Genomic DNA, 21,649 nt, shown 5'->3' on the forward strand with positions numbered 1-21,649 from the left:
ATTCTTAACCTATATTATATGTCAAAGAATTTAGCTGGATTTAGTATCTACTGAAACTAGAATGAGCTAAAGTTACATGAATAGAATTCAATTGGGAATTATTCTGCAAAAGAATTTATCATGTATGATATAATATGAGGATCGCCAAAAAGGTATCGTATGACTTTAGGCATGACGAACATATACCAATCTCTATTGATCTAAGTGAAGATCAACTAGATGAGATCAAGAATACTTATGGTACTAGAAAAGGTACATAGGAATAGTTCTTGATTCAAGGAAATAAAGATATGCTAAAACTTGATGCTACACGCATAAACACTGGTAAAGGATCAAGCAAGATCCCTTTGGAGTTAACCATTGGCAAGGACGAGCTATAGAGCATCGTGTTTTAAAATGGCAACATGGATTGGAGACCATGAGTTGTTGCGTGGGAAATTAAAATATTAATTTCTATGTTCTAAGATACAGCTGGAAAGTATTCCGCATATCTGTGAACTGCTTAGATAAGTAAATCCAAACAAAGCATCACTAACAACCTAAACAGTTGAAGTAAAAGTACTTATTGCCTGAGAAGCAATAAAAACAGAGTTGTTTATATTAAAGAGTTCTTCACTGAACTTGGGTAGATCACATGTCTGTTGGCTTAATAGTTCTTCATTGCAAAATGCGTAGAACCACTATTTAAGTAAGAAAGACTAGATCACATAATAAACAAACTCAAAAGATCTTATCATCATATCTCGAAGAACATTCGATGAAAAGGATATCAAGATTGGCAAAGCATGATAACTAAACCTATGCAACAAGTGAGAAGCAACACTCACGTTGTAGCACTGGAAATCAAGCATAGCTTTGAATTCCATGAACTGTTTTAAAGATGGGTTTAAGGCCCATGGTTGTAAAACGTTGGGGTTGAACATTTATCATATATGAAATGTAATTTCATATCCCATTTAATATTGGTTTAGTATTAAATGATGAGTCCCTTCAATTTGACGATATATTCAAGATAGACTGTCAGGACCAGTCCTGTGACTAAGAAATGTCTATCAAGTGAACTTGAATGTCAAAAGTTGAAAATGGTCCCTGGTCGGAGTTTTCTATAAAATTGGACGCATAGAAAACGTTAGACGACTAGAATGCAAGATGACTAGTAGTTCTGTTTCTTGAACTATATGGACATGGCAATGTCATAATCATTTGCATAGATACTTACTTTGGGAAGACTAGTATCGGACAGACCTATGAAACTTTACTGTAAGAGATGAAAATCTGTCATAAGTAAATTTCATTAAAATTATTAGACACTAAATCCTCAATACCTGAGTGATTTGAGATTACTTGTTTGGGAACTGGTTACTTTGACGTTGACCAACCGTCGCACCGTAAAAGGAGGCTATAAAGGCAACGCTCAGGTAATCACCTATCAAACGAAGTCTAATCTCAAGATCGCAAGATTGGGATTGTCCTCCCATGAATCGGGATGCTTAAAAGTTGTACAAGGCCACTCGGAGAGCTAGAAACTGTGAAATGCATGGCCGTGCTCGGATGAATCATAGGTTATGATTATCTGTTTATTTGATCAGTTGAACTCTGAAACCGAGAAACACCTCTGGACATAATAAGGATGACAACTCTTACCTTATGTTCAAGAGCAAGCATTGAGCGACAAAGGAATTAGGAAATGCACACTTGTCCCTAAGGACAAGTGGGAGACTGAAGGAAATAATGCCCTTGGTCCAAGTATGCATTCTATGTTAAGTCTAATAAATGCGGTTCAGTATTAATTAACAAGTTAATAAATTCAGTGAGATCAAGTGAGCTGAATGCCTAGCTAGAGGCCGCTTCAGTTCAAGTGGAATTAATGATATTAATCCACAGCTTACTCTTGACTGAACCCGTAGGGTCACACAAATAGTACGTAAATGGATCAAGTATTTAATGGCATTAAATACTCTATCTATGGATATTCGGAATCGACGGATCTTGGTTTCAGTGGGAGCTGAGATCGTCACAAGCAAGAAATGAATACTCCGGAAACGATGATATTGCCGGAAACGGAAATATGGATCGTATCGGAAATATAAATATTATCCAAGTCGTAGATGTTGCCGGAAACGGAAACATGGTACGTATCGGAAAATATTATCGGAAATGGAAATATTGCCGGAATCGGAAATATTGCCGGAAACGGAAATATTGTCAGAATCGGAAATATTATCGGAATCGGAAAATAATTCCGGAAATGGAAATATTAAATATTTGTTCGAAACGGAAATTAATTCCGGAATCGGAAATATTAAATATTGTTCGTATCGGAAATGAATTTCGGAATCGGGAATTTAATCGGAAGCGTATCGTACGAATTAGCATCGGACGAGGCCCGCTAGACGAAGGCCCAGCACGAAGCCAGGCCATCGCCCAGCGAGCCGCACGCAGCAACGCACGCCTTGACCAGGCCCAGCGCAAGGCCAGGCCCAGCCAAGGGCGCGCGCGCGCAGCACCGCACATGGGATGTGCGCCTGTCGTGGGCCGCAAGGCCTGCGCGGGTGCACGACTTGTACGATGCGTGTGCGGGAAATCCTAATCCTATTAGGATTTGTGCAAAGATTAAAATCCTAATCCTATTAGATTTGCTTTGTTATTTAGAGTCCTAATAAAGTTCTAATTAGCAAATCCACATCCTAGTAGGATTACAATTCCTTTTCCATACTCCTATAAATAAGTGCCTAGGGTCACAATTTATGGGTACGATTGAAGTATTCAAAGGGTAAGTTTTTGAAAGAAAATTCAGCCGTACACTTGCAAACACCTAGCCGAAATTCCTAAGCACCTTAAGGGCGATTCTAGTTGGTCTAACTTGAGGCGGATCCGGACGTACTGTGGACTATCTATGGAGGGACGACATTTGGAGTCCTAAAGACTTGTTCTTGTTCGGTTCGGGCGCAGCTAGGGAAGGCACGCTACAACATGTATGCATCTATACTATGCTAAATGATTATGTGTAAATAATATGCTTTCCTGGCTATATGGTTTTTCCGCATGATTTATGAATTGTCATATGTATCATAACCTAACAGGCCATCCATCTGAGGAACCCACCAACCATTTGCAGAGGTTCAACCAACTGTGTGGTACTATCAAGCATCAAGGGGTCACTCAAGACCAATTGAAAGTCATGTTGTTTGGTTTTAGCCTTCGTGATAAGGCTCAGACAAGGTTGAATGATGTCAAGGAGACAGAGTGGAGTGCTATTTCACAGGCCTTTCTAAAAGAATTCTTTCCACCCACTAAGACTGCTGAAATAAGGCATAAGCTGACTACATTCACTCAAGAACCTGGTGAATCACTTCGAGAAGCATGGGATAGATTCAAGGCTTTGCAGCGGTCGTGTCCGCATCACAACATTGAAAAATGGTTCTTGGTTCAGATTTTCTACCATGCTTTGCAAGATGAAACAAAGAACACGATTGATTCTGCTGCTGGGGGTGTTTTTCTTGACAAAGAAGTGGATGCAGGTTATGATTTTCTTGCCAATTTAGCTGCCAACCATTACAGCACCACCAGAACCACATCTAAGAAGGGAAAATTGGATGTCGATGCTTATGCTCTATTGTCCTCACAAGTGGCAGCTTTGAACCTGAAGATCGATTCTTTGAAGGCTCCTCAGTCTGGTACTCCCCCATTGAGTATCAATGCTATGTCTATTGTAGCTCCAGTGACAACTTCTTACTGCGAAGTATGTGGCATCCAAGGTCACTTTGGTCATGAGTGCTCTTATAGTTCACAGGATACTACGCAAATGGAGCAAGTGAATGTTTTTCAACAGAGGCAACCCGATGACCCATATTGCAACTCATACAATCCAGGTTGGAGGAATCATCCAAATTTCTCATATCGGAGCAAAAATGTTCAAAACCCTCAACCCCAGTAACAATGGTCACAACCACAATTCCATCCACCTCAGCCACATGTTGCCAGGCCTCCATTTCCACAAGGATCCCAACATAATGCTCCCCCGGGGTTTAATAGACCCCCGCACCAAGGGTATCAACAACCTCCTCCTCAGATCAATGCTACTCTAGAGCCTAACATGGGTGATCTGTATAAGCTCATAGCGAATATGCAGAAGACCTCTGAGATCGCTCAAAAGAATCACGATGAGAGCATAAAGGAGTTGAAGAATCAAAATAGAATGTTGGAAAACCAAGTTGCTCAACTCGCTGATACTTTGTCAAAAAGGCAACCGGGCAAACTTCCAGGGCAATCTACTTCTTCTCAAGATCACACTAGAGAGAGTGCTTGTGCTATTTTTCTTCGGAGTGGTACTACATATGATGCCCCCTCGGTACCTACTGTGAGGGGGTCGAAAAAGCACGAGGCTAATGCATGACCTCGTCCCTCGTGGGCGTGACGTCGTCAGATCAAGTGTAGTTAGATTTCCTATGAGTTTACACCCAATCGACTAGTAATATAGGAGTCGCCATTCAGTTTTTAACGACAATGAGAAAAACTGACAAAACCCGGTTATCGTGACATAAAGGGAGTGCAATTATGTTTGACCACGACGGCCATAGGTTCCCTTGTGATCCCTGGTGTGGGGATCGCTCAACGTACACCCGCATGGAAGAGATTGAGAGTTCGGGGGACTGTAACTACCGAGAGGAGTGCTCATCGATAACTCCAGAGGCAGGTTATCCTTACTAGCTCAGCATAAATAATTGAAGGGACATGCGTTTAAACTATTAAACTATTTTGAATTGATTTTAGCAATATGCAACACATAATACTAAATCGGTCGTGATTATCTTATTTAGATTGATTTAAGGTACCTAGCATGATAATTCAATTGTCCAAGGTATTATCTTATTAGGCGTGATAGATCAATCAAATTAATAATTTAACAATTTTATAAAAGGGTGATGAAAGCGATTAAATCATGCGAAGGGACACATTACAACGCACCCTTGAGAGGTGCGTCACGGTTCTCAGAAAACTAACCACTTGGCTTTGTTGTTTCTCCTTTTATTTAACGAATCTCGGGTTTCTGAGCAGTGTTCCAGTATTTAGGCTTAATTCATCAGCTACAGGGAACAGGATACGTTCTGTTCGACTTTTGGGTCGATTGCGACAGAACGCGGGATCGATTTCGCAGCGTGAGGCTTAGGCTTAGGGTTGGAGTCAATACTCAGATTATGAATTGTGTGTCCTGTCGTTTTCACGTCGGCTTTAGGGGTCTATTTATAGGAAAAAGTGGCGTAGAAAGATAGATTTTCAGCAATATGAATACGAAACGGATTAGGAAAAGAATTCGTCCCAGGTATTTTCGGCGCCCAGCTCTGGGCGTCAAAGATTTCGGCGCCCAGGGCTGGGCGTTGAAAATAGGATCTGGGCAGAATTCTTTGTCAGATTGGACTCTAGAGTACGGAGTCCATTAAGAGACTTAATCCGAGTTATTTGGTGCGTATCAATTTACGACGGAATGCGTCTGGGCCCTTTACGAACTCTAGGTTCGTTATGAGTTTAATTAATACGTTAACTCTTTTATCGAATTGCGATAGGAATAGAATTCCTTTTACAATTTCTATCCCTTTTAGGATTTATGTTGGAGTGCAACACCTAATTCTGACAGGTTTCTATCTTTTTATTCTTACTACTTTTAGCAATTACCTTTTACGGCAGTTACTATTTTTAGCAGGTTTCTATAAATGGAAGCTTTGGCTGAAATGAAAGGGTGATTTAAGATTCGTTATTTTATAGGAGATGTGTTGCCAAGTGGAGATTTATGTTCTCATCATCGAACCTTCCCTTTCGGGAATGGGGACGAAAGTAGGTGTCTACAGTTAGCCCCCATTTTGACTGAGTCTTGGAGTAAGACGATGGTCAAAGTATTAGACGGAGTGCGTCATACAAGCCATGGTGTATGTGATCTGTTTTGCGAGGGTCTCACGAGCCCCCGAGTGATAACATTTGACTTAAGGATCATCACTTGAAGTGTTAACATATTCCTCACGTGTCATTGGAATCTGTTAACCAATAGTATAGATACTCCCTCACTTTGTCATTGGAAGTATCTAAAGATGTATAGATACTCCCTCACTTTGTCATTGGAAGTATCTACAGATGTTTTCGAAATCAAAGCTATAAAGTGTAACCAGGCCTGGCCAAGCCCAATCACGAGGTAAAATGTTTTTAAAGATTCTCATTTTCAGGGTTAGCTAAACGAGAAAACCCCTTGTTTTTATAGGACGTAAAACGAAGGAAAATCCAGCACATCGTTTTTTTTTGGAAAAACGGAAAACCAATCCTTTAATTTTTGGAAAAAGGGAAACTACTTTTGATTTTTGGAAAAAGATAAACCACCTTTTGATTTTTGGAAAAAGATAAACCATCTTTTGATTTTTGGAAAAAGATAAACCACCTTTTGATTTTTGGAAAAAGATAAACCATCCTTTGATTTTTGGAAAAGGATAAACCGAAAAAAGTTATTGCTGCAATGACTAAGGACCTGTGCGGTTAGTGGCGCAGACCCCGCCCGCTGAAGGTGGGCGAGCCTGTCCTGCTGAGGGTGGACGCCCCGTCCGATTGAAGTGGACGAACCTGTTTTGATGTTTTGAAAATAAGGACCTACGCGGTTCGTGACGTAGACCCCGCCGGCTGAAGATGGCGAGCCTGTTTTTCGAAGATTTTATTTTATTATTATTTTTTCGAAAACTGAGGACCTGCGCGGTTGGTGACGCAGACCCCGCCTGCTGAAGATGGCGAGCATGTTTTTGTTTTTTGAAGAATTTATTTTCTTTTCATTTTCGAAAACTGAGGACCTACGCGGTTAGTGACGCAGATCCCGCCGGCTGAAGATGGCGAGCCTGTTTTTGTTTTTTGAAGAATTTATTTTCTTTCGAGGGATGCTCGGATTTAGTTGCAACCTGAATGTGGGTAGACAACGTGCTTAGACGGACCATTGTCTCGTGGTCATCATCTTTCATGGTTTTGAGCTAGTCTTTACGGCTCAATTTTGCCACTACCTGGGTCCTTGATTAGGGGACTATGTATAAGTATCAACGGCGACCTTTGTCTTGAGGTCGTAATCCGGTTTTATTTTTTGAGATTATCCAAACACGGGACTTCGTACAGCATAGTCTGGGAATATTGTTTTAACTTTGCATACTCTCTTTTGAAATATATATATTTTCTTTCGAGCCCCCAAGCACTCGTGCTTGACGGTCTTTTCTTGTCAAAGAGGTTCCTTGGGGATACGCATTTTGTAATGTCCTTGATCGTGTTTGGGATCGTGCTCGTAAGTGCGAGCGATCTTTATAGTGATGTGCTACTCTTAACAAAGCCGTGAGGTGCGACTTTCAGTTAAAGAAATTGGCAATTTTCGAGTCGAATGGATACGACAGGACCCTACAGAAGTTAGGGCCTTTTTTGAGCCTGGGTTCATTTTCGGCGCCAAGGCCTGGGCGTTGAAATAATTCACGCCCTAGGTTGGGCGTTGAAAATGTTGTTTGGGCTGGTATTTTGATGACACAGTTGGCCTCTTGTTCGTTTGTTTATTTCACTTGAAGATTCTACGTATTCTCTTCCCTTTTGTTTTTCTTTATTTTTGGAACGTAGAATTTTAGGGATCACAATGAGTTGAGCTGATTTTCAGCGCCCAGGGCTGGGCGTCGGAATATCTGGCGCCTGGTCCTGGGCGTTGAAAGTGCGTCCCAGGCAGGACTTTCTCGTGATGATTTCTCGAGAAGCCGTAGTCGATTGGTGGACTACGGTGTTTGTCGCTTTGGGGCGATTATTTAAAGGAACTGTTGCTCTTAACGCGTACAATTATTGCAATAGTCGGGCGAGTCTATATGGCCCGAGGAACATACCTTGAGGCGTAAGACTTTGATCGCTCTTGTTGTTATTTTGAACGTATATTTTTTTTTTCTTTCGAACGTGTTCGTGAATGTTCGATACTTAGGATGATGATACGTATGTGCGAACGAGCGTTCATAGAATGGCCGTTGCGTGCGGTCCATTAATCAGTTTGCTTGAATCATTTTTTATTTTTTTTGAGCAATGACTGATGTTGAATAGTTTGCTTAGAAGCTTGATAGGGTTCAGGCCCATTCATGAAGTGGGCTCAAGCATCGTGCCCTTTTGATCGTTCAAACATTTGCTTTGAGACCTTTTTTATTTTGCTATGGTCTTTTCGTAGCTTGGAGCCCCCAAGTATGCATGTTGGGATGCTTCCTTTTGGCGTACGATTTTTGTAGGTTCTTTCGAGAAAGATGCCTTGGGGTTCCGCTCGTGTAGGTGCGAGCTATCCCTTCCGTGGTAGGTAATGTTTTGCTGCCTTTAATCTTTCATGTAGAAGTCGTGTGGCTTGCATTTTGAATTTAGGCGATAAGTAGTCTTTGCCTCTTTTACACATGCTCTTGGTCGTGCCCGCATTAGTGCAATATGCCTTACTCTCTTTCTTTTTAGACTTGTACCGTGGGATGGTTGAACTTATGGTGTGACGTAGGCTTGTATGGCCTAATAGCGTGTCTTAGAACATTCCTCCAGGTGTTGGGATATCATTATTTTTGCATTGGGGTACTTCATCACGCCTCGTTCAGGTGCTCGAACAAGTGTAGCACCTTCTGCGTGGGTGTGCACGACTTATTACTTCGTTCGATGCGAGGATTCATAGATGTTTCTTTCCCCTTTTTTTTTATCCTTGATTTTTCTTTCGCTTTTGCTTTGGAACAACGTGGACTGTGTAACGGGCGCTTGTAGGGCGAGCGTTATGTGCAGTAGTTTGATCGGAGTTTTGGTGACTCGCGATTTTCAGTTACCCTTGTTAGTGGGGTGACTTTATATATTCTAAGTAGTGCTTAGAATTTGGGAGAGGTTGTAGCTATTCTAAGGTTAGTTTTACACGATCAAACCTTAGGATTGTGCCTCTATGACGTGTGTATAGCATTAGCGTCGAGAATTTGCGATAAAATCGTCATTTCGAGCATTTTTAGAGTGTTTTTCTCAAGCCCCCAATTGTAGCTACGGGATTGGCTTGGTGCTATAATGCTTGGCACACGTTTTTATGCATTTATGGTGACATGGATCATGAATAGTTTGAATCAGAATCGTTTAGTGCGAGGTACGTTCGAGTAGTGATTTGCTACTTCTCTTGTAAATGTCGTATTGTGCGACATTGCCATGGTCAAGGTAGTTACATGTTGAAGTGTGCCTTGACCAAAAGCTAGGTGCCTTTCTTTACCCATAATCATATTTAGAAATCTTTTTGACTCACTTGCAACATCGAGATAAACGCATACTTATCTTAAACCAACGACACTTTATTATGTTCGAAGAAGTCTTTGAAAACTATTTGAAATCCGAGTCCTACTATGTACAATCCGAGGTGTCCTAAGTAAGTTGACTTATAGAAGGGTTCGTACAGGATTACATGAGTGAATCAAAATACTGTTACGATTTTTGGAATGATGTCTAAGGATTTGCTGGAAGCCAGGGTGCAGGCGTCAAGATATTACTTGTGCCCGTGTGGCACATGCTTTAGGATTTTAGGGCCATCTTTTCCAGAATTGCGGGAATATAAACCTCTTTCAAATTGACTTAGATTTACTTGGCGTATGTCTGTACAAAAGGTCAAGGTATACTTAGTTCTTTCCCTAGCTCTTTCATTTCAATTTTTAGCTCCCAGTTGCTATTATGTCTTCTCATTAATTATGCTTTCAGATTTCAATTTTAGATGCCCGTGTCATGTGTCTACGTAGGGTGAGCTTTGGTTAAGTGCCAAGTCCTATTGACAATGTCTGATTTTTTCAAAGGGGATTAGCAAGCATTCGAATTACCATGAATTGATGCCCTGTGTTCGAAGGAACGATTGGGCGATGTCGTAGAATAATCCTTTTTATTGCAAGCTTACTGCCTTTACTACTTGTTGGCGATTATGACTGTGTCTAGTGGTTAAAGAAGGTCTTTGAGTGAGTTACTTTGCTTTAGGGAGGGTCAAGTCGAGTACTTTAGAGGTCATGGATGCTCGCGCTAGCCCCCATTCAATTGAGGCAAAGCGATCTTTTGAGTATTGGCTAAATGCCTAGGAGTGTGAGTGCTCCTTCTTGCAAGGGTACGTGCCCTTATTATTTTTCGATGTGTGCTCGTTTTGGCATCTTGATGACTTGGATTCTTCCTTTGACTTAAATTTTTCTTTCGATTTGGATTGCAAGTAATAAAATTTCAATAAGGGACTCTATTTTTTTATTCTTGTCATTCTATAGGCTTTAATATTTTTGCAAATTGGTTGGACCGAATCATGGATTGCCTACGTATCCGCCTTAAATAGATTTAATTTGGAATCAGGTCTTGCGTAGTTCTTAGCCAGAAAATGGTTTCTTAGAATGCCGATTTTAAACAAGTACGTTCGAGTGGAATCGTAATGTTTGAAAGAGGGTGAAATAAGGGAAGTTTATTATTATTTTAATCTGCTGCTTTGCCGTAAGCCAAAAATTTGTCTTATTTTTTAAATACATGTATTTGCACAAAAATCTTTTCATGTGTTTTTTGGTACGTATATCTGAATACGTGTTGTACCCCTCCAAGTGTTCGTTATTTTTCCGTGTATGTGCGGATAAAATGACGAGCACTTCTGGACAAAATTTGGCAAGCAGAGAGATTCAGCGCCCAGGCTGGGGCGTTAAAGATTCCAGCGCCCAGCTTTGGGCGCTGAAAATGATTTCTGGGCAGATTTTTTTTTTTTTTTTTGGTGTGTTGCTTCTTTTCCTTTTGTGCCAAATATTTGCGAATCTTTTTTTTTTGTGCGCTAAATGCTCTTTTTTTTTTAGACGAACTTTTAAAGGCGCTTTGCAAAGTTTCTTTTTTTTATTATTATTTTTTATGTTAAGCGTAGAATGTACTTTTTCATTTGTCTTTTTTTTTCATTCGTGACTCAAGACGGCTTGAAAGATGGGTTGAATGAGATAGGATAATTTGTATAGGTTTTAGTCAAGCATGAGGATTGGAAAGGGTAGAAGATCGTAGAACTTTATGTAGTTTTTGTGGTATGATTTGGATTGATTGACGCAATTCTTTTCCTTCGTTTACTTGGGTGAATTTCGCACTTTAGGGAGGTACGGGCTAAGTATTCCATGGCTCGCTCTGTTCGCTCTCCCTTTTCTCTTTCTCTTTAAGTATTTCATGGCTCGCTCTTTTCGCTCTCCCTTTTCTCTTTCTCTTTAAGTATTTCATGGCTCGCTCTTTTTGTTCTCCCTTTTCTCTTTCTCTCTTTTTTTTGCTTGGGATTTCTCCCCCTTTTTATTTGGGCTAAAAGGTAGATGGTTGTGGTCTTTGAGTCACGAGGCGGGACTGAGTGAGCCTCGTTTGGTAGGCCTATAGTGGACCTTTAATTTTAGTAGGCCTAGGGTGGACCTTTAAATTGTCTTACTTTGCAAGCGTATTTAGTCGTTTCTTAAAATGTGCAAATAGCGTAGATTCAAAATGTTGTTTTTACTTTATTGAAATTTAACGAAAGAATTACATCGAAAATAATTTTTTGCTTCTTTTCAGATTCCGGCTTTCGGGATTTAATTGGAAGTTGTGATTTAGACTCGAACTTTCATTAATTTTTCTAATTATAACCCGTGTATGAATACAAGGAGGTGGCCTAGACTCAAAATAATGACGTGGCGTAAGCCCATAATACTTGACCAAGCGACTCTCAGACTTAGGCTAATTGGACCATAACTTTCGTTGGTTGACACTTTAGATTTTAACCCTTGGGTGTTCATTTGTCATGCGCCATTTTGCTTATTGTTGGCAAGGTAGTTAGTTGGGGAGATCGAATTTCATTTTTGCAAGACTAGAATCATTAGTGCGGCTTCCCTCTTGGTGTGTATTGCTCTACCCCAATGGTAGCCTTATGGCATGCCGATCTGGGTATTTTCATGGTTCGTCATGTTGCATTCATGAAAAATCTTTTAGTCCGTACTTAGGAGTATTTCAAGGAGCGAGTGGCTCGAGAGGACTATGATAGTCGTGACCCAATGTGATCATAAGCCTTGAGGCCATTAATTTTTTTGCCAATGGTATTGACACCTTAGGTTCACTTTGGGGGTTGTGCGACTATGGAGGAATGATTTTCAGAATGTGACTGTTTCCATTTTGCAAATACTATAATATATTCTTTTTATTGGTGAGAGAGAGTATTGAGGCCGTAGATTCTTAGTAAGGGATGACAATTATATATGGGTGCTTATTGATTTAAATGTTAGGAAGGGAGATTCAATATGGTTTAACCTTTTAACTCGCAGAACGACACCAAGCATTAGGACCGATTCTATGTATAAGACAACTAAGACTTAGGATTTAGATTGTATTTTGGCATAGCCTAGTCTAGACTCGGATTTATTTATTTTTTATTCGAACATTATTTTTCCTTGAAAACTTTATTTGAACATTATTTTTTGAATACTTGGCCCATGTGACATTCAAGGTCATTTAATTAGCTTGCTCGGTTTTGGTGCCGAACATTGCCGTCATAGGAGGCCTACTGACGGCACAAAGAGTCGTTTATTTTATAAGTCGTTCTTAGAATCGAGTGCCTTTTTCATACGTCCTCGTAGCAAATTTGTTACGAATTTTTTTATTGCTACGTATATTTTGTGCGCGGGCACCGAGGCTGCGGTGCCTGGCCAAAAGGCCAAGCAACAACTTCAGCGCCCAGCAGGGGCGTTGAAATAAGGCTGGGCGCTGAAAATGCGTCCCTGACTGGTACTCGTATTCTGTTCATTTATTTTTTTTCGTACATACGACTTAATTTTGCCTGCTTGCCCAATAACGTCCTTTGCGCGTTATGCAGCGTCGTGGGATCCGTTACGGGCCATCCTGGGCGTCGCTTATTTTTGTGGCGATCGCCCGAGACTGCGGGACACGTATTTAGGTATAACTCTTTGGCCAATTGGTGTTTATGAATGTTTGGGCAATTTTTAGTGTCATTGGTTTTCTAGCGTTATTTGTCACACACAATCACAACACAATCACGTAATTCGCTACACATAACTAGCATTACAACATGAAGCAAAAAAATAATATGTCACGTAGTTTATGATAGGCTTCTATGGGTAATATTTGCGCCTGGCTTGATACCGCTTCTATCGTAGATCCAACACATGCCTCGGTCGAGGTAGTGCATTCAACAGACGAATTTCGTCCCAAGAGGCCAATCACGATGTAAGCCAAGGGGGCATGCACCAATGAGAGGGACCTTAGTGGGCGAGCGATTGGGTTTGGGACGGGTGTACTACTAGCGAAAAGTGTCGAGTGGACAACATTCGAAGCGTATGCACCCCCCGGTTGGCGATGGGTATCCTTAGTCCCAACTCCCGAGATGAAACATCCCAAGGGAGCCGAGATTCGTTATGCGGTTCTGTCCGTTCACATTAATATGCTGATTTTCAGGTCGTCCCAACTTGATAAGGAAATAAACGCGGGGTAGGATCATTTCACCCTTCGGCTATTTTGATTACCTACGAGCACGAGTATTTCATTAACGTTCCCAGTGGAGTACTGTGAGGGGGTCGAAAAAGCACGAGGCTAATGCATGACCTCGTCCCTCGTGGGCGTGACGTCGTCAGATCAAGTGTAGTTAGATTTCCTATGAGTTTACACCCAATCGACTAGTAATATAGGAGTCGACATTCAGTTTTTAACGACAATGAGAAAAACTGACAAAACCCGGTTATCGTGACATAAAGGGAGTGCAATTATGTTCGACCACGACGGCCATAGGTTCCCTTATGATCCCTGGTGTGGGGATCACTCAACGTACACCCGCAAGGCAGAGATTGAGAGTTCGGGGGACTGTAAGTACCGAGAGGAGTGCTCATCGATAACTCCAGAGGCAGGTTATCCTTACTAGCTCAGCATAAATAATTGAAGGGACATGCGTTTAAACTATTAAACTATTCTGAATTGATTTTAGCAATATGCAACACATAATACTAAATCGGTCGTGATTATCTTATTTAGATTGATTTAAGGTACCTAGCATGATAATTCAATTGTCCAAGGTATTATCTTATTAGGCGTGATAGATTAATCAAATTAATAGTTTAACAATTTTATAAAAGGGTGATGAAAGCGATTAAATCATGCGAAGGGACACATTACAACGCACCCTTGAGAGGTGCGTCACGGTTCTCAGAAAACTAACCACTTGTCTTAGCTGTTTCTCCTTTTATTTAAAGAATCTCGGGTTTCTGAGCAGTGTTCCAGTATTTAGGCTTAATTCATCAGCTACAGGGGACAGGATACGTTCTGTTCGACTTTTGGGTCGATTGCGACAGAACGCGGGATCGATTTCGCAGCGTGAGGCTTAGGCTTAGGGTTGGAGTCAATACTCAGATTAGGAATTGTGTGTCCTGTCGTTTTCACGTCGGCTTTAGGGGTCTATTTATAGGAAAAAGTGGCGTAGAAAGATAGATTTTCAGGAATATGAATACGAAACGGATTAGGAAAAGAATCCGTCCCAGGTATTTTTCGGCACCCAGCTCTGGGTGTCAAAGATTTCGGCGCCAAGGGCTGGGCGTTGAAAATAGGATCTGGGCAGAATTTGTCAGATTGGACTCTAGAGTACGGAGTCCATTAAGAGACTTAATCCGAGTTATTTGGTGCGTATCAATTTACGACGGAATGCGTCTGGGCCCTTTACGAACTCTAGGTTCGTTATGAGTTTAATTAATACGTTAACTCTTTTATCGAATTGCGATAGGAATAGAATTCCTTACAATTTCTATCTCTTTTAGGATTTATGTTGGAGTGCAACACCTAATTCTGACAGGTTTCTATATTTTTATTCTTACTACTTTTAGCAATTACCTTTTACGGCAACTACTATTTTTAGCAGGTTTCTATAAATGGAAGCTTTGGCTGAAATGAAAGGGTGATTTGAGATTCGTTATTTTATAGGAGATGCGTTGCCAAGTGGAGATTTATGTTCTCATCATCGAACCTTCCCTTTCGGGAATGGGGACGAAAGTAGGTGTCTACACCTACTGATTTTGAGGATCTCGAAAAGGGGAGAGAGGAGGCTAGAAGAAAGAAGGAAGAAGTCAAGGAGAAGGTTATTGATGATTCTCACCCTTTTGTTCCTCGATTGCCATTTCCTCATCGACAAAATAAGTCAAAGGGTGATCATCAGTCTAGTGAAGAGGCGTATGTTGAAAGAAAGATTGTGGATGTAGAGGTCGAAACCCCGGGTGTTGAGGATGAAATAGAGGAGAAGGAGAGCGACAAGGAGAAGGTTACTGATTCTCCCCCTTTTGCACCCACACTACCATTTCCTCACCGAATGCAGAAAACAAAGGTTGATCAGCAATTCGGTAAGTTCTTGGCTATGGCCAAGAATCTTGAGGTAACGATTCCTTTCACTGATTTAATATCTCAGATTCCTATGTATGCAAAATATTTAAAGGAATTAATCACTAAGAAAAGGGATCTTGGTGGTGTAGAGAGAGTGGCTATAACTGAGGAGTGTAGTGCTATGTTACAAAACAAGTCTCCTCCTAAACTAAAGGCCCCGGTAGTTTCTCCATCCCTTGTCATATAGGTGCTTTATTCATTGATAAGGCTCTATGTGATTTAGGTGCTAGTGTGTCTGTCATTCGCTTCTCTATTTATAAAAATTTGAACATGGGAGAATTAAAATGTACCACCATTACTCTTCAAATGGCCGACCATTCTATTAAATACCCCTTAGGTGTTTTAGAAGACGTCCCCGTGAGAGTAGGTAAATTCTATATTCCTGTAGACTTTGTTGTGCTTGACATAGTAGAGGACACCCAGATTCCAATAATCTTAGGAAGACCATTCCTTCATAATGCGGGGGCAGTTATTGATGTTAAGAAAGGGAAGCTAACCTTGACTGTAGGGGATGACAAGGTGGCCTTTAACCTGTCTCATGTGATGAAAAGTCCAATGCAAGAAGTGTCTTGTTCTTTGAATACCTCTTTTGCTAAGTTGCCTCATTCCAGTTCTAGAAATCTTTCAAATAATGCACTTGGCTTGAAAGGGTTTGCAGGTGATGATGATCTTGGAGATGCAGTTGATGCTAGTCCAAAAGTTGGAACAAGAGGTTCGATACTCAATGGCACCGGGTTTGGTGCCCCTGATCGGTGAAGTTGTAAGTTTTCTCGTCCCCTCACTTTGGTTTTACTGTCGTGTTTTGTGCAGTGGGGACACTGCATCATTCTAGCTTGGGGGAGGGATATTCTATCCTTTATTGCTTTCTTAGTGTAATTTTATCGCTTTTGTAGGTGTTGTACGCTTTGTACTTCTTTCCTAGTATTATTGATTAGTTTAGTTGTTTTTCTTTACTTGCATTGCATTCATATTTCCTTATACCCTGCAAAGTGAATTTGACTTTCAAACCATGTTCGAACTTTATTTGACTCTCTGGAGCTTCTCTTGAACTTAGCTATGATTCTGAAATTTAGTCGGTTGTGTTATACATTGATAACTGCTTGGCATTGCGTGAACCAATTGAATAGTATGCGGTAAGATGTTGGTCTCGTGTCAAGAATAGCTAGCCAATTACCTTGTAGGTCACCTTACTATGTGTTTGTGTGATTGATGTGACTTGTTATCGTATGATTTTGGCTTGATATTCATTAGTAGCTTAGTTGTATCTCACGCATGTCACGTATGACAGAGGCCATTCTGTTAGGATGCCTTCAGACTAATTTAGAAACATCAGTTCCTGCCTTTCATACCCATGTTGTAGCCTTGTCCGTTTATTCCTTTAACTCCACAAATTGAGCCCTATTAGCCCCGTTGGTTACTTGTCCCGAGTCTAGCTTGGGGGAGCTTCGGTGTTCGTAATGGTTTCATTGATGTTGATTGATTGGCACACTAAGCTAATAGATCGTGGTTCGAGGCTATGTTTGGATTTGTGGTTCGGAAATGGTGCATATTATTGATGGCACCCAAGCTTGTAACAGTTAGTATTAGATTTATTTAGGTACTTTTGATTTCATTATTTTATTTCATTTCAAAAAAAATAGAAAAAAAAACAAATAGAAAAAAAAAAAAAAAAGAGAAAAATAATAAATCAAAAAAAATCAAAAAAAAAAATCAAAAAAAAAATCAAAAGAAAAAAAAATATGTTTTTCGTTTTTGTATATAGTTTGGAAGCAGGGGAAGGGGAATGAAGAAAGATCATTGACATTATATTATGTTTTTCCCCTTGGTTATAACTTGGTTGATTGTTCGAGTTTCATGGTTCGATGGAGTTAGATTTTCGGCATTATCGCCGACGCATATAGTTCACCTTTGCTCCCCAAGTTGGACCTTACTCTCACTTTTTCCCAAATTATATCCTACCCTTCCTTTTCACCTAGCCCCATTACAAGCTTATTATAAAGACCTCTTGATCGGCATGTTTGTTTTGTGATTGAGCGAAAATTGTATCTAGCTATTGTCATCTTACCCCACGTAGCATCATATATTTATATTCTACAAGGTATGCGACGACGACTAGCTTGATTGAGAACAGTTTATGGCTAAGCTTGGTTGTTTCAATTGTGGATCATGATTCTTTGTGGTTCTATTTGTATCCGAGCTAGATTTCTGTCTTAATAACGTTGTTTGATTGTTTGCCCAAGAGTTGAGTAGGTTTGTTCAGGTTCAATGAAAGTCATGTGCGTCTCATTTCTCTGTCTTCGGTCTAGTGTTGCTTGGGGACAAGCAACAGTTTAGCTTGGGGGAATTTGATGAATCATATTTATATAGGGTATTCTTACCTCATTTAGGTTTCATTTCTAGGCATTTGTCTCATTTTAGTTGCATTTAGAGTCATAATTGCATAAGTCGTCGTTATTGTACTCTATTACGCCCCGTTTGTGTTTTCTTTAATATTTCAGGTGATTTTATGATCATTTGGATGCTTTCGGAGTGTTCAGAGTTGATTTGGATGATGAACGGATGGGATGTTGACTTGAGGATCACTACATGTCTTTAGAAATAATTTTGAGTCAACAACGAAGCTAAACGTTATTTTTCTAAGCATCAAATCAGCCAAGCGTTCACTCTTTTGATGATATCTCAAGTTCTACATATCGAAATGAGACGATTTTGATTGGGCTAGAAAGTAGACTTAAAGAGATTTCCAACGATAGGTCACACGTCCCTAGGGGCATTGTAGAACGAGAGTTATGACATAAACAAAGGTGACACGAATGTGAGATGCGCCCACAGCCCACAACGCTGTGCCCTCATCTCACAACGATGCGCCCACATCCCCCTAGCTGCGAGGTACCTGAGCGCGCTGCGCCCACATCACTCCCTCACTAGCATTGCCAAGCGCCTGACCTGCTCACAGCGATGTGCTGCGCCCACAGCGCACATTTTCTTCTTCGATGCGCCCACAGCCCAAGTGTTGCGCCCACAGCAACATCGTTGCGCCCACATCTCACTCACGCTTCACTAAGCGGTTGTTGGCCTGCTCTGAAGGAAATAATGCCCTTGGTCCAAGTATGCATTCTATGTTAAGTCTAATAAATGCGGTTCAGTATTAATTAACAAGTTAATAATTCAGTGAGATCAAGTGAGCTGAATGCCTAGCTAGAGGCCGCTTCAGTTCAAGTGGAATTAATGATATTAATCCACAGCTTACTCTTGACTGAACCCGTAGGGTCACACAAATAGTACGTAAACGGATCAAGTATTTAATGGCATTAAATACTCCATCTATGAATATTCGGAACCGACGGATCTTGGTTTCAGTGGGAGCTAAGATCGTCACAGGCAAGAAATGAATACTCCGGAAACGATGATATTGCCGGAAACGGAAATATGGATCGTATCGGAAATATAAATATTATCCAAGTCGTAGATGTTGCCGGAAACGGAAACATGGTACGTATCGGAAAATATTATCGGAAATGGAAATATTGCCAGAATCGGAAATATTGCCGGAAACGGAAATATTGTCAGAATCGGAAATATTACCGGAATCGGAAAATAATTCCGGAAACGGAAATATTAAATATTTGTTCGAAACGGAAATTAATTCCGGAATCGGAAATATTAAATATTGTTCGTATCGGAAATGAATTCCGGAATCGGAAAATTTAATCGGAAGCGCATCGTACGAATAAGCATCGGACGAGGCCTGCCGGACGAGGCCCAGCACGAAGCCAGGCCATCGCCCAGCAAGCCAAGCGCGCCGCACAAACAGCCACGCCAGGCCCAGCGCAAGGCCAGGCCCAGCAGGCTGCGCAGCGCGCACAGCGCGCACAGCACGCGCAGCGCGCACAGCACGCGCAGCGCGCACAGCACGCGCAGCGCGCAGCGCGCGCGGGCGCTGCGTGGGCTGCTGCTCGCGCGCACGCATGGGGGCCCATCGTGGCTGCCGTGCGTGTGTGTGCAAGTGTTTGTGTTCGTGCACGTTTCCTAAAACATGCAGAGTTCGGTTAATGATTAAATTCCTAATTCTATTTGATAAATTAATTAAAATAGAGTTCTTGTAGGATTCTAGGTTTAATTAATTTGTATCTGAGTAGGATTTCGATTCCCTTTCCATACCCCTATAAATATGAGGCTAGGGCTCACAATTTATAACAAGTTTCAAAGTATTCAAAGTGAGTTTTTGAGAGAAAAATTCAGTCACACATTTGCCTATAAAGTGCCGAAAATAATAGTACCTTAAGGGCGATTCTAGTTGGTCAATCTTAAGGCGGATCCGGACGTGATGTGGACTATCTACGGAGGGACGACACTTGGAGTCCTAAAGACTTGTTCTTGTTCGGTTCGGGCGCAGCTAGGGAAGGCACGCAACAAAGAGTATGCATCTAAACTATGCTAAATGATTATGTGTAAATAATATGTTTTCCTGGCTTTATGGTTTTTCCGCATGATTTATGAATTGTCATATGTATCATAACCTAACAGTGGTATCACGAGCCCCTTATTATTTTCATAATCTAAATTGCATGAACATGGTTAAATATTACAAATTTGCAAGAATTAAAAGGGGTGATTAATTTTCGTAATTGTTAATTAATTGCAAATTGCGTTTATTTAATTATACGTACGCAGTTTTTCGGCAGTTTCTTCGTTACTCATCCGAATTGAGTGATTTTTGTGTCAATTCCGCATGTAAAAGGCATTCTAAAATTTTGACAAAATTAGTATTTTTCTGCCGAACCCAGAATTCTCAAATTCGAAGCCTAACTATGACTTTTCGAAGGTTTTAGTTTTTCGAATGCAAAATTTCGTAAATTTAAGATGTTAAATTAAATATTTGCGATTCTTGTTGATAAATCTTGAATTTTTTATTGACCTACTGCATATGTTTAACAAGTTTGAATGCCTAGTCTTGTTAATTATGCAATCTAATTTGTAATTATGATTAATTTGTTGAAAATTAGAATAATTTAGAATTAATTTGATTTTCATAATTAATTGTAATTTAATTAGAAACCTATGATTAAAAACCACCATAAAAATTGTAAATTTATGATAAATTTTAAATTTTTATGACCTAGACTTGAATCCATAACAATCGGAAATCAATTGGATAATAAATTTTCGATTTTTCGCCCTAAAATTATGAAATTAATATTATTTATTAATTTGTCATTAATTTTAAATATAAATTTTAAATTTTTATGCGATTCGTTCATAAAACTTGCACGCACGAAGCAATGGACGCTTCGTGTTACCCTTAAGGGGTGTTGTATAATGCGGGCATGCGACGACGAGCAAGGGAGCTCGTCGCCCGTGCGGCACGAATGCAATGAGCAAGGGCGTAGTGCACGAGCACAAGGCAGCAGCCCTGCCTTGTGTCGTGTGCCACGAGCAATGGACGAATGGGCATGGGCGAAGGGTGAGCCAAGGCAGTCGCGTGTGGGCAGCAAGCGAGCTGCGCCACAACGCGCGCTGCCTCGCACAAGAGCGCGCAGCCTCGCGCGCAGCGAGCGCAAGCTCGCATGCCACGAGCGCTGCGCCCAGCATTGCTCGCGCGCACAGCGAGCGATGTCGCGCGCCCAGCGAGCGATGGCTCGCGCGCCCAGCGAGCGATGTCGCGCGCCCAGCGAGCGATGTCGCGCGCCCAGCGAGCGATGTCGCGCGCCCAGCGAACGATGGCTCGCGCGCCCAGCGAGCGATGTCGCGCGCGCACTGCGAGCGATAGCTCGCGTGCGATGAGCGTTGGCGCGCGCAGCGAGCACCAATACGTGCGGAGGCTTGCGATGGGGATGCAGCAGCTATGCGACGAGCGCATGGGCTGCGCGCACATGGCCAGCAATGGCTGTGTGGGTGCGGCCCATGGGCGTGCAACGCGTAGGGTGTTTGCGTTACGATTAAAGATCGTTTTGAATGTTTAATTTGAAAATTCCAGTTCACGTAATTTTAATTAATTTTAAAATTAATAATTTAAATTATTTTCTTGGATTTTAATTTTGAATATTGTAATTATAATAAATTTTATTTATTCTAATTATTTTACTAAAATTAAAATCATGAATTAATTTAAATACGACTGAAATTAAATTAAACTTTTTGGATTCAATTATAAGTTTATATGAGCTTTAAATTTTAATTAAATTTGTATGTTTCCGGTTAGACTAGAAATACATTTTTATGTTTAAAATTAGTAAAGCATATG

General features: G+C 40.9%; 1 protein-coding gene and 1 non-coding gene across 2 annotated transcripts; one reads left to right on the top strand and one right to left on the bottom strand.

The window, feature by feature from the left end:
• Nucleotides 1-3,305: 3,305 nt before the first annotated feature.
• LOC130460372 (small nucleolar RNA R71) lies at nt 3,306-3,411 on the bottom strand. The gene has a single exon (XR_008920256.1). It is a non-coding gene; the product is annotated as a small nucleolar RNA R71 (small nucleolar RNA).
• Nucleotides 3,412-4,096: 685 nt separating this feature from the next.
• LOC110799013 (uncharacterized) lies at nt 4,097-16,161 on the top strand. The gene is made up of 3 exons (XM_056841533.1): nt 4,097-4,351; nt 15,026-15,518; nt 15,629-16,161. The coding sequence occupies exons 1-3, from the start codon at nt 4,097-4,099 to the stop codon at nt 16,159-16,161; spliced, it is 1,281 nt and encodes a 426-aa protein (XP_056697511.1).
• Nucleotides 16,162-21,649: the final 5,488 nt, after the last annotated feature.

The sequence above is a fragment of the Spinacia oleracea genome, chromosome 4 (genome assembly GCF_020520425.1).
Source record: "Spinacia oleracea cultivar Varoflay chromosome 4, BTI_SOV_V1, whole genome shotgun sequence".
Classification (NCBI taxonomy): domain Eukaryota; kingdom Viridiplantae; phylum Streptophyta; class Magnoliopsida; order Caryophyllales; family Amaranthaceae; genus Spinacia; species Spinacia oleracea.